This window comes from Tursiops truncatus, chromosome 11 (assembly GCF_011762595.2).
Source record: "Tursiops truncatus isolate mTurTru1 chromosome 11, mTurTru1.mat.Y, whole genome shotgun sequence".
Lineage (NCBI taxonomy): Eukaryota > Metazoa > Chordata > Mammalia > Artiodactyla > Delphinidae > Tursiops > Tursiops truncatus.
Window position 1 is genome coordinate 5,501,754 of NC_047044.1, and position 12,994 is coordinate 5,514,747.

Genomic DNA, 12,994 nt, shown 5'->3' on the forward strand with positions numbered 1-12,994 from the left:
TCCTATCATTACATTTTTTGGTGTTGGATGTGTTAGGTGTTATTTTAAATAGGCCTTCTAAAGTGAACTTAAAAAATAGATACAGTGAGGGACTTCCTGGTGGTCCAGTGGGTTAAGACTCCACGCTCCCAATGCAGGGGGCCCAGGTTCGATCCCTAGTCGGGGAACTAGATCCTGCAGGCATGCCGCAACTAAAAACATCACCGTGAGATAATCCTGGAGATTACAAACAAATAGCCACAGAATGTTTTTTGTTTTTTTTTAAACAACTGTCCTGGTGTTATGTGAGTAGGTAATTCTGGCGTTAGGACGACAAGAGTGGCTGCAGCACTAGACGTGAGGGAGGAAGCAATGATCATTAAGGGATCGAGTGGTACCATTTATTGAAATGGGTCAGAGTGAGGGAGGTTGGCAGATCAAGGGCTGTGTGGATGGCTGAAGTCCAGGTAGCCTTCGATACATACCAGTGGAGGGGGTCAAGGCTGGCAATAAGTATAAGAGGACCACCTAGGTCGGAGTCAGAGGGACCCTAATGTCCAAAGGCCATACAGAGGAGGAAAATTACCAGTGGGGCCTGAGAGTGGAGTAGCTGGTGATTCAGGATGAGGCCCAGGACCACGTGATGTTATCGGAGCTGATCAGAGTGAGTTTCAGGTAGGAAGGAGTGATTAACTGCGTTGAGTGCTACTAAGAGGTCAAGTAAGGTAAAGTCAAGTATAGAAATATTTATGAAAATTGACCAGGTGTCAGGGAGTAATAGAGCCATGCCTCTGTTAAGACTGATCAAGAGTTAACAGCAACTGAAAGAGAGACAGCATGTGTACATGACCCTACTGAGAAGTGGGTTAAAGGGGAGAAGAGAAATGGGGTGGAAACTAGAAAAGAATCTTTTTTTGTTAAAGATGTGGGACACCAGAACATGTTTCAACAGGGAAGGAGGGAAGAAAAGATAGATAGAAACACAGAGAATGAATGAATGAATGAGATTGTTGGCTATTATGACAGAGAGGGAATAATTTAACCCACCAGTCCCCATACTTTTTGGCACCAGGGACTGGTTTCGTGAAAGACAACTTTTCCATGGACCAGGGTGGGGAAAGGGGCAGATGGTTTCCAGATGATTCAAGTGCATTACATTTATTGTGCACTCTATTTCTGTTATTATTACATTGTAATATATAAGGAAATCATTATACGACTCACCATAATGCAGAATCAGTGGGAGCCCTGGGCTTGTTTTCCTGCAACTAGATGGTCCCGCCCTGCTGTGCAGCCTGGTTCCCTACCGGGGGTTAGGGACTCCTAGCCTAAGCCCTTTTGGTCTCAGGACCACGCCTCAGGATTCATTTACACTCCTGAAAAGTACTGAGGGTCCCCCAAAGCTTCTGCTTTGTTGTGAGTTACATCTATCACTATTTACCATACTAGATAGTGAAACTGATAAAAAAATTTAAATACTTGTTCACTAATTCATTTAAAATAACAATAAACCCATCACATATTAACATTCTAATGAACAATTATGTTTTCCAAAACAAAAAGAATTAGTGAAAAGAAAGGCAGTTTATATTTTTACAAATCTCTTTAAAATCTGTCTTAACAGAAGACGGCTGGATTCTCCTATCTTCTTTCGCATTCAATCTGTTGCAATGTCACACATCATGTAGCTTCTGGAAAACCCTACTGTACACTTACGAGAAAATAAGACTGTAAATGCAAGTAACATCTTACTATGAAGATAGTTTTAACAATTATGGACTCTCTGAAAGGGTCTCAGGACACCCAGGGGTTCCCAGACCACACTTGGAGAACTGCTGACCTAAGCAGTGAAGTCCAAGAGATGGCAAATGGTGATGGGGTTTAGGACGCAAGGGGCGGAAGTAGCCTCTGTGAAAAGCAACCCTTCACCTTTTGGAACAAGAACAGAAGAGATGGGCGTCAAAGCAGTTGTGAGGCAACCATGTGTTCCCTTCCTCTTCTATTTTTCTGGCCACACTGTGAGGCATGTGGGATCTTAGTTTGCTGACCAGGGATTGAACCTGTGCCCCCTGAGGTGACCGTGCCCCCTGGTCACCACTGGACCACCAGGGAAGTCCCATCTGTTCCCTTCTTATGGACTGGTTTTCTCAGTGGGAACTGAGGTGAGGTCATTCACTCAGTGCAGGAGGTCTAAGGAGAGAGAGGACATGAATTTACTCTCTTGGTGAGTAGGAAAACTCGCTTACCAGTGACGGACAGTCAGACTGCCAAGAGGGACCATAAAACATCTTTCTCCGGGGCACTCAGCAGGCCACCCTGTAACTTACCTGCTGACAGAAACGAGTGGTGGGGATTCCTCGGCAAGGCTGAGCCTCTGGGCCACTGCTTCTCTCCCACCGTGAGTGGTATGACGGTGATGAAGAGCAGGACGTGGGACCTAGCCTGCCTGGGTTCTAATCCTGGTCTGCCGTTGACTAGCTGTGTCCTTGGACCCTCTCTGTGCCTCAGTTTCCTATCTGTAAAACGGGAATAACTATAGTACCTACTTCATAGGGCTGTTACGAAGATAAAAGATTAAATGACATGTAAAGTACTTAGCTGGGTGCCTGATAAGGGACGTGCTCCCGAAGGGCCAGCGACAACTACTGTCATTGCCACTATTATTATCGAAATGACTTCCTGAGCTTCCACTCAGCCTGCGAGTGTGGGTAAGAATTGGCTTACCTGATGACTATCTACTTAACTATCTACGTGTGGCCCCGAGCAGGCTGCGGATACAGGGGTTGGCAGAGCAACCTTGTCCTGCCTTCACCAGGTCTCCTGGAGGCCAGCAGGACACAATCAGACACACCAATTAATGCAACGATCACAATCGCCCTAAGTGCTAACATGTAGAAAGGGCGTAGCACGCGGTTGCGGCTTTAGATACATTCCTCCCTTCATCCTGATACCAGGTCCTGAGTGGGTAAGCTCGGTTTTTACAGGTGAGGAGTCTGCTTCGCAGCAAGGGACTGGCTCCCGTGTGGCCACGCGGCTCGAATTGGTTCTGTGAGACCCGTCCGACAGCTCGCGCGAAGGCCACGTTAACAGAAACACGCTTCCACAACGCGGGCCACCAAAACTCCGACCGAGTTCCCGCGCCCGGGGGAAAGGATTTCCGGCGGAAATTCCTTCTGAGGGGGCGGAGCCAGCGGCAGGCTTGGGCACACCCCTCCGCCCCCCCAATTCCGTAGTCGACTTGGCCAATAGGAGCTCCGCTCCTTGCCAGGTGCGGAAACTTGTTCTCCAATCAGCGAGCGCCATCGTCGCTCGGGCAACAGCGTCCTAGAGACGCCGAGTGGGCTGGGCTTCTGCGGCCTCGGGCCCTGGGGTCCGCGCTTAGAAGTTCGTCGGCGCTCAGAAGGGGCCCAGCGAGGCGGAGGGTTGAGAAGGGGCCGGGGTAAGACGGCACGGCGGCGAGTGCGCGCGAGCCCGGGGGGCTGAGGAGGGCCCGGGCGGGCAGCTCTGGCAGTCCCACAGCCCCGGGACGCGGAGCGTCCCCTCCCCGTCCGTGGCATAGGGCTGGTGACCCGTTTACTCGTTCCACACGTGTGTGGCGCGCCTGCCTCTGGCAGGAGCCGTTGTCGGCCCTGGGGCTACTGCAGTGAATAGTACCGTCTCGTTTGTGTGGGGGAAGCCGACTGTAAGCAACGAGGAAGATGGCGAATCTGCCTCCCTGCATCTCTGAGGGCTACATCGCTCCAATTTACAAAATGCTTCATGTCCCTTATTTCATCTGTCCCCACAGCAGTCTTTCGAATATTTTAAACTCCGCCTTATAGATGAGGACTTGAATTCCACGGGGTGAAGGGGGTTGTCCCCAAATCACACAACCGGAAGTTGCAGAGCCAGAATTCAAACTCAGCACTTATGTCGCATGTCAGGATCTCTGGTCTTTCTGGAACATTCTTCTTCCTCAGGCCGCACGAGTTATCCCTGCCTCTCTCAGAAATGTTGTTTGGAAGCACTCTGAAATTTCAGAGGTTCTTTAAGACTGTTGGTTAAATCACCCCACACTTCGTTTTCCTTCTCTCCTGAAAATCTTTGCCTTTCAGGATGCCTTGCCCCTGTTAAGAGGACTCCTACTTCACTTTCGAGAGGAGTAATTTAATCATGTTTCTTAAGCTGTATGTGCCCCTAAATGAGTAGACTTACAGAAATGCTGTAAAGACTTTTTTTTGACTTTTCACATACTGCTGTTCCTTCATCTCTTTCTTTTATCCGTTGTCTTCAATTCACCATTTACTTGGCTAAGTTCTGGGGAATCGAAAGTGAATCAGGCAAGAATTTTGATTTTCCGTGAACATATTTGTCTCCCACTCAGCCTTACTGGAAGCTTTAGGAGGGCAAGGATTTATTTCAGCTACCTGTGCTCTCCCTTTCCCTATACCATCAGTTTAGTTGTTGGCTCATGGCAGGTGCTTGTAGATATTTGTCAAGAAATGCTTACATGAGACTTTAAATTTGCTGTCCATTTTGTCTTCCGTTTCCCTGACCTTTTCCAGCTGTCCACCTCTTCCTGTGCAGAGATCTCTACAGCGCCCATGCTGTGACCCCTGCAGCTGACTGGCACATGGAGACAGAACCAGCTCCAGGAGGGTGCCCAGGAGTCTGGCGCCCGCCCAGAGCAGGAATCCAGCGGGACGCCATTGGCTGTTAACCAGACAGTCGCTTTAATAAAGCGTCTTTACAGGTATCGAGTGAATGTTTAAGGTTAGTAGATCATCATGGTCACTGAAGCTTTTCTTGGATGACTCTTTCCCCTGCCAGGATTGACAAACAAGCTGTACAGTACAGATGAGAAGGTGTGAGTGAGGCAAGAAGCCAACAGTTGCTTCCTTCCTTTAAATACCACTAGCGAGCTGACCTTTTTTGTACAGCATACTTATCTAAGAATACCCCAGGTCTAGGCTGTGCAACTGTGTAGGTTGAATACTTGTACTAGTTAAATATTAATTCACCTTCAACGCACTGCTATCTAGGATATCCACGCCATTTAGGAGAGGAGATGCAAAGGGAGGGAGCATTTGAGAAAACTCTGTGAATGAATAACATATGAACATGAAGCACTTCGAGCACGAAGGAGCCTCGTTTTCCACTTTTTTCTCCGGTTGCAATCTTGTACTGCTATTTTGTTTAATTTGTTTCAGGCGCCATTGTTATCTTTTCATCTGTTTTTCTGCAGTTTTACTGTCTCTACTACTACTGCTCCGCCTGGCTAATACTTATTGAGCACTTACCGTGTTCCAGGCACAGTTTGGGACCTCACATTACCTTTTTAATTTAGTGCTCACTTCCTGCATATGAAAAATACAGTTATTATTTCCATTTCATAGATGAGACAGCAGGGGTGCAGAGAAGCTAAGGGACAACAAAGCTGATAGATGGTGACGTGTGGCTTCTGCGTCAGGACTGCCTGGTGACAGAGGCTGTGTTCTTATTTTTGTTTTTGTTTTTTGGGCCCTCCGTGCGGCCTGCGGGATCTTAGTTCCCTGACCAGGGATTGAACCCGGGCCCTCGGCAGTGAAAGTGTAGAGTCCTAACCACCAACCTCCAGGGAATTCCCAGAGCCTGTGTTCTTGACCAGTGCTCTTACACTCTCAGATATGTGTGTACTCCAGAAGTCCCACTGGGCTTCGAGGTGACTTCTAAAAATATATACAATATGGTAAAATAGGAAAGTAACTTCAGGAGGAAAGAGAGTAGTCAGATCATCTGTAATGGTTAATATAGTTGGGCTGCAAATTTAGCTGTGAGCTTCTTTTTTTTTTCATTGAATGAAAGATTCTTTAAATTCTGTAGTGCTTTATAGTTTTCAAAAGTTTCACACACATGAGTTCATATAATCCCATAATAACCCCTTTTTTCCCCTCGCCTCTATATTGTCCCTCCCCCCTTCCCTCTCCCCACTGGTAACCGCTAGTTTGTTCTCTATATTTGTGAGTCTGCTTTAGTTTTGTTTTATTAGCTGTGAGCTTCTTGAACCCAGGAGAAGAAAATTAAGAAGAAAAAAAAAAGAAAGCAATTGAATTCATTTTGTCCAGGCAAATAAGGCATTTTAGTTCCTTTGGAAAAAAAAGAAAGCATTTCTAACGCCTCCATCTAAAGGACATTTCTCCTGGGGTTCATAACCAAGCCCTGGGTGGCCGGGTTTACTACAGGGTGACCAGGCTGTAGGCTCAGCGTGTCCTCACTGTTAAGGGAGAGAATGTGGATGATTGTATTTGCGTAGGAGTTTGGAAATGAAAATTTTTTGAATAGTAGTAGTTTTCAGGAACACCTTCTGAATTGTGTTTTTTCTCCTGGGAATTTGTAAATGGTCTTATCCTGGACCCTGGGTTGGTCCCAGTCATTTGTTTACTTAACGGTTACTTATGGAGCACTTGCTGTATGCCAGGCCCTGTCTAGGCATTGAGGACACTGCGGTGATGGTCAGGTCACTGTCCTGATGTGCCCGGTGCCTCCACCCTGTTGTTTTCTCCCGCTGGAGTGTTTCTGGACAGACTTTGGTTTGCCTTTCTTCCTCGTCCTATGAAACCCGGAGACGACCCTCAACGCCTTATACCGTAATGGTCTCCCTGCCTTTGACCCTGGGCTCTGGCTGATTCGTGTTTCTGTGCCTTCCCAGGACCTAAAGTTAAGGACAGCTGTCCAGGAGTGAGCACAGCCTGCTGTGTGTCAGGCTCTTTAGATGCATCATCTGAGTCCTGGCACAGCCTTCGGAGTGTGGCGCTGAACCGTCGTGGGTCACTCGCCCCTTGAGAACCTGGTGGAAGCCATGTATCCTCTCTCGAGAAGAATCACCTCACACACACTTTGGCATTTAACCTCTGAGAGTTTGAAGATCTAAAAATGCACACATGTGTACCTTGTCCCTAGATTCCAGGTTATGAATAACGTGCTTTAAAGAGAGATATTATCTCCATTTTGCAGTTGAGGAAACTGGGTCAGGAGGAGGTTAATTAACTCGCAGGTTTGCCTGGTAGATAGTGGGACCAGTTTGACTCCGTGTCTTCTTGACTCCAAGCCCTTTATTTTTTCCACTGTCCAAAAGTAGAGATGCTCAGTAAATGAGGGAGTGAGTGTACGAAGGTCTAAAAAGGGAGCTTTAAAGTGTATGTGCCCCAGAATCTGCCAAACATCCATTTGATATCAGAATAGACAAGGAGAAGATTTTTCTCAAGTAGTTGGATTTAGCTGCCAACATTTTTTGTGTTGCTTGCAACTTTTTCCAGTTTTGTCAAGTGATAATTTTCCCCCCATGATACCAGTTCCAACAGTTTTTGCTTCTGATGCCATTTCTGTTTGGCTGTGCACATTTCTTACTGTCATGTTGAATTATGTTTTCTCTGGATGCCAAGGCAGATGGATGGCACTTTTGTTATGATTCTGATATAAATAGCATCTGTTAGAAACTGGACATCAATACTTATCTGGCAAGTAAAACAAATATATCAGTGGAATAGCCTTCTAATCATGTTTTTGCCTGTGGTTAGTAAGTGCCTCTGATGGTCTATGACTCGGTGCTTGTTTGGGGGCATTGGTTTTATTATCCTTGCTATTTTCTACCTTACCATACAAGTTTTGATATAATCGTATTTATTAATTCTCTTTATATAGAAAACCTAAACTGAAGATGGTGCAAAGCCAGGGGTGACCTAAAGGGCTCATCACAGTGCCTCGCTCATACTCAGAACATTGCTTGGCTTTCGAGATCAAGGGTAAAATGAACCCACGCTCCTTACCCTTGCACTGTTAGGTGTTGATAACTGGGGTCCATTGAGAACAAAGATTAATAGAGTGCTTCCTGCGTGCCAGGCCCCATGGTAGGAGCTGAGTACAGGAAGATGAGTGCAGCTGATTCTCTCCACTGGAAGAGCTCACTGACTAACTAGCAGGGTGCACAGATAAACAGCCGAGAGAAAGGTCTGGAAGCAGAGAATCAGAGTGAAGCTAGATGTGGGACTAGAGGGATGGACTGGGAGGTATTAATACTTTATTCTTGACGTGCCCCGGCCCCTAGCAAGGTCATGGAAATATGGGTGCCTTTGACCTTTTTGTCCTTCTCTTTTTTAAAAAAAAAAAAATTATTTATTTATTTGGCTGTGCTGGGTCTTAGTTGCGGCATGCAGGATCTTTAGTTGCAGTATGCGGGCTCCTTTAGTTGCGGCATGCGGAATCCAGTTCCCTGATCAGGGATCAAACCTGGCCCCCCTGCATTGGGAGCGCGGAGTCTCAACCACTGGACCACCAGGGAAGTCCCTGTCCTTTTCTTTATTAAATAAAACAATTGGCAAAGCAAAACTATAAGACCAAGTTGTCTGTAAAGGTATGATTAGTTTTTTTAAATTTTTATTTATTTAATTTTAATTTTTTTTTTTTTTTTGCGGTATGCGGGCCTCTCACTGCTGCGGCCTCTCCTGTCGCGGAGCACAGGCTCCGGACGCGCAGGCCCAGCGGCCATGGCCCACGGGCCAGCCACTCCGCAGCACGTGGGATTCTCCCGGACCGGGGCACGAACCCGCGTCCCCTGCATCGGCAGGCGGACCCTCAACCACTGCGCCACCAGGGAAGCCCTAATTTTAATTTTATTATTTTTAATTGAAGTGTAGTTGATTAACAATGTTGTGTTAGTTTCAGGTATACAGCAAAGTGATTCAATTACACATATATATGTATATTCTTTTTCAGATTCTTTTTTTAAAAATAAATTTATTTATTTATTTATTTTTGGCCACGTTGGATCTTTGTTGCTGCGTGCGGGCTTTCTCTAGTTGCGGCGAGCAGTGGCTACTCTTTGTTGCAGTGCGCAGACTTCTCATTGCGGTGGCTTCTCTTGTTGCGGAGCACGGGCTCTAGGTGCGCAGACTTCGGTAGTTGTGGCACGCGGGCTCAGTAGTTGTGGCACACAGGCTTAGTTGCTCCTCAGCATGTGGGATTTTCCCGGACCAGGGCTCGAGCCCACGTCTCCTGTGTTGGCAGGTGGATTCTGCTGTGGCCTCTCCCGTTGCGGAGCACAGGCTCTGGACGCACAGGCTCAGCGGCCATGGCTCACGGGTCCAGACGCTCCGTGGCATGTGGGATCCTCCCGGACCAGGGCACAAACCCGTGTCCCCTGCATCAGCAGGCGGACTCTCAACCACTGCACCACCAGGGAAGCCCCGGCAGGTGGATTCTTAACCACTGTGCCACCAGGGAAGTCCCCAGATTCTTTTCTGTTACAGGTTATTACAAGATATTGAATATAGTTCCCTGTGCTATACAGTAGGAACTTGTTGTTTATTTCATAAATAGTAGTTTGTATTTGCTAATCCCAAACTCCTAATTTATCCCTCCCCCATTTCCCCTTTGGTAACCATAAGTTTGTTTTTTATGTCTGTTTTGAGTCTGTTTCTGTTTTGTAAATAAGTTTATTTGTGTCATTTTTTAAAGATTCCACATAAAAGTGATATCATATGCTATTTGTCTTCCTCTGTCTGACTCACTTCACTTAGTATGATAATCTCTAGGTCCATCCATGTTGCTGCAAATGGCATAATTTCATTCTTTTTTATGGCTGAGTAGTATTCCACTGTATAAATATATGTACCACATCTTCTTTATCAATTCATCTGTCAATGGGCATTTAGGTTGTTTCCATGTCTTGGCTGTTGTAAATAGTGCAGCAGTAAACATTGGGGTGCATGTATCTCTTTGAATTAGAGCTTTCGCCTTTTCCAGATATAAGGCATGATTAGTTTTAAGGAGGATAGGAAGGCCTCATGAAGGAGGGGCTCTACCCTCAGTCTTGAAAGATGAATTGGAGTGTGGTGGCAGAGGAGGAAAAAGCATGAACCCGTACTCAGAGGGGAGGGACTACATGGTATATTCATTCAGATTCTGTGTAAAAATGCAGCAGGCACGGAGCTGTGTGTCTGGAAGAGCCTCCTGGGGCCAGGTTAGTAATGATGTGAATGATCTTACATCCCACAGTTAGAAGCTTGATTTCAGTCTGTACACCCTGGAGAAGTAGTGCAAGTACATGTTTTTGGTTGGCTTTTTTTTTTTTTAATTAAAAGCAATGTAGATTCACAAAAAAGTTGCAGAATCAGTACAGGGAGTTCCCGTGTGCCCCCAGCTTCCCCCAGTGGTAGCATCTTACGGAATAACCGTAGCACACTTAGCAAACCAGGACGCTGTCTTTGCTACAGTGCTAGTAACAAATAGAGACTTTATTAAGATGTCACCGGTTTTGACAGGCACTCATTTCATTTCTTGGTGCACAGTCCTGTGAAATTTTAACACGTGTGTAGTTTTGCCTTGCACGTTTTTTAAGCCAGGGAGTAATGGAACTGTATCTGTGCTTTAGAAAGATAAATCCTGGCAACAGAGGAGGATGGAGCAGAAAGGAGTTGGAGACCTGGGTGCATCTAAGGGGCTCTTTCTGGAATCCAGATGGGTGAGGACGAGCGTGGGCCGTGGCGTGAGGGATGGAGAGGGCAGGGGGTCGAGGTAAGACGTGTTGTGCAAGTAACATTGACAGCGCTTGCTGACCGCTTAGAAGGCGCGCCGGCGGCCAGAGTCGTGGAGAAAGAAGCAGGCCTGTGACACGGTTAAGGACTCTGGTCCTAGTTTTCTAAGGGCCGTAGGAAGCAATTGGAGTTTTTAAAGCAAGGAAGTAACGCGAGGAGATCAGTATTTTAAAATGATTGTTCTGGCTGATGTGAGGAAAATGGAGGGAACCACAGTGGTGTGTGTGTGAGATTGTGGTGTGGTGTGTGTGTGTGATGTGTGTGTGTATGTATGTATGTGTGTATGCATGTGTTTGTGATGTGTGTGATATGTGTGTGTGCGGAGTTTGTGCGGTGTGTGGTGTGTGTGGTGTGTGTGTGGTGTGTGTGTGTGGTGTGTGTGGTGTGTGTGTGTATGGTGTGTGGTGTGTGTGTGCGGGGTGTGTGTGTGTGGTGTGTGTGTGGTTTGTGTGTGTGGTGTGTGTGTGTGGTGTGTGTGTGTGTGTGTGTGTGTGTGGTGTGTGTGTGTGGTGTGTGTGTGGTTTGTGTGTGTGGTGTGTGTGTGCGGTGTGTGGTGTGTGTGCGGTGTGTGTGTGGTGTCTGTGTGTGGTGTGTATGTGTGGTGTGTGGTGTGTGTGTGCAGTGTGTGTGTGTGTGTGTGTGTGTGTGTGTGGTGTGTGTGTGTGTTTGAGTTATGGGAAAAGAAGTGGTGCTCATTGTGTTGACATAAAATACTTCTACCTGAGAAACCTAAGATTTGGTGTGAAATTCACATGAAGGACCCGCCCAAGGTTTTGGACACAATTTTCCAGTAACTCGCAAGATCGGATTATTTTGCAGACCCGAGGGCTCTGTTCCTATGGCTTGATAAGCTAAATAAGAAAATCCATCTAACCCCACTGCTCTCTTACTTTTCAGAATTCACAAATTCAGAAATAGTTTATCTTGAAGGCAGTGAAACAAAACAGCTCCAAAACAGATAGTGCCACCGCCGCCAGCACCACGTGGAGCAGAGCCAAGGCCAGGCAAGCGCTCCTCTCTCCCCAGCGCCTGTGTCAGCAGCCGGGTCAGAGGAACCTGGCGAGTTCACTGTGTGGTGCTGGGCTCAGGCCTCGAGACAAAGGTGCTCAGAAAGTGGTGGTGATACCACGATCACTTCCATCCGGTTTGTTTCAGTTGTTCACGCAGCAGGCGTGTGCTCAGTGCTGATTCTTGTGCCACAGTTGTCCTCTAGGAACTTACATATCGTATCAACAAGCATCGGCTTATAAATTTTAAAGTCGAATGGCCTTCGTTTGGTGCTGCACGTGACCACAGGTGTTAGCTGGCCACGGTGAACTCAGAAGATGCTTCCGCCAGGCCCGCAGGGCTCTCTGGACAGTGCAGGTCCACGTGTCTGGCTGTAGGTGGCGGCAGCCCCACGACTTTCCGTTATGGAACTCGAGCTGGGAAACCGTCTCATCTTCCCTTTGCCAGCATCCAAGGACTTGCTGGGGCCCGGCTGCACTATAAATAGGACACATTCGACACTCCTGGTCTGCTCACAGGAGCCGGGAGGATGCGGTCGTTTCCGTGGATTACATTTTAAAAGGCTGCCGGTGAAACCATGTCTGAGCTGGGAACAGCTGCTTGACAGCTGACGTGTGGTCAGTTTCTCTGACGCAGCTTGTTTTTCTGTTGCCTGTTGCTGTATCTGTCATCACATTAGGTGTGGTGGTGAGTCTGAAAATATTCATTAGGCAGGAGTGAATTTCTGAGGCAGTTTCTGAAACTAGACTTCTGTGTCCATGATAGAGAAGGCGTGTTACAGGCGAAACAGGATAAGCCTTTTCTTCAGGATCTGTGTTCCGGAGCATCAAGGAGTTCATGCTGATATAAACGATCCCCAAACCACAACACTCAATTCAGTTAAACGCAGTAAGCATTATTTTTTGGACCACCATCATCAGATGTGCTCCTTGCTCTCGCGGCACTGATGGTCTAACAGGGAACACAGACATCAAACAATCATGAGGGTCATGGGTGTTAATTAAGAAAACCTTTGACCCTGGTCACTAGTTCTCGGCACAGGGTATGAGAGTGAGAAATCACAGATGATGCCGAGGCTTCTACCTTGGATGGTGGGAAAGAGCGTGACGATCCTAAACAAGACCAAGGAGTGGCAGGGTGTGTGTGTGTGTGCGCGCGCGCACGTTTTTGGAGAGTGCTGTTTGAAAGACGGGGCTGTGATTAATTTGATAAATGCTTTTGGAGCTCCAGTGATACTGGGTGCTCTGGGGCAGGGGGTACAGTAGTGCAAAAACACTTTTATCTCATGGAGCCTATAATCTAGTGTATAGTTTCCCAAATGAAAGTATAATTACTCATTGAGGTGAGTGCAGTGCAGGGGAAGGACAGGCTGTGATGAGAGACTCTACCAGGAGGATGTAGGCAAGGCAAGCAGGGCGCTGTCTCTAAGGAGGCCATGGCCACATGTGGATCAGGCG

General features: G+C 47.1%; 1 protein-coding gene across 1 annotated transcript in view; it reads left to right on the top strand.

Annotated features, from left to right (window-relative positions):
- Positions 1 to 3,888: 3,888 nt before the first annotated feature.
- Positions 3,889 to 12,994, top strand: part of EFCAB6 (EF-hand calcium binding domain 6) — a 227,974-nt gene continuing 218,868 nt past the window's right edge. The window contains 2 exon segments of the mRNA XM_073789209.1: positions 3,889 to 3,897; positions 4,581 to 4,711. Of these exon segments, the coding sequence (XP_073645310.1) occupies positions 3,889 to 3,897; positions 4,581 to 4,711 (140 nt within the window).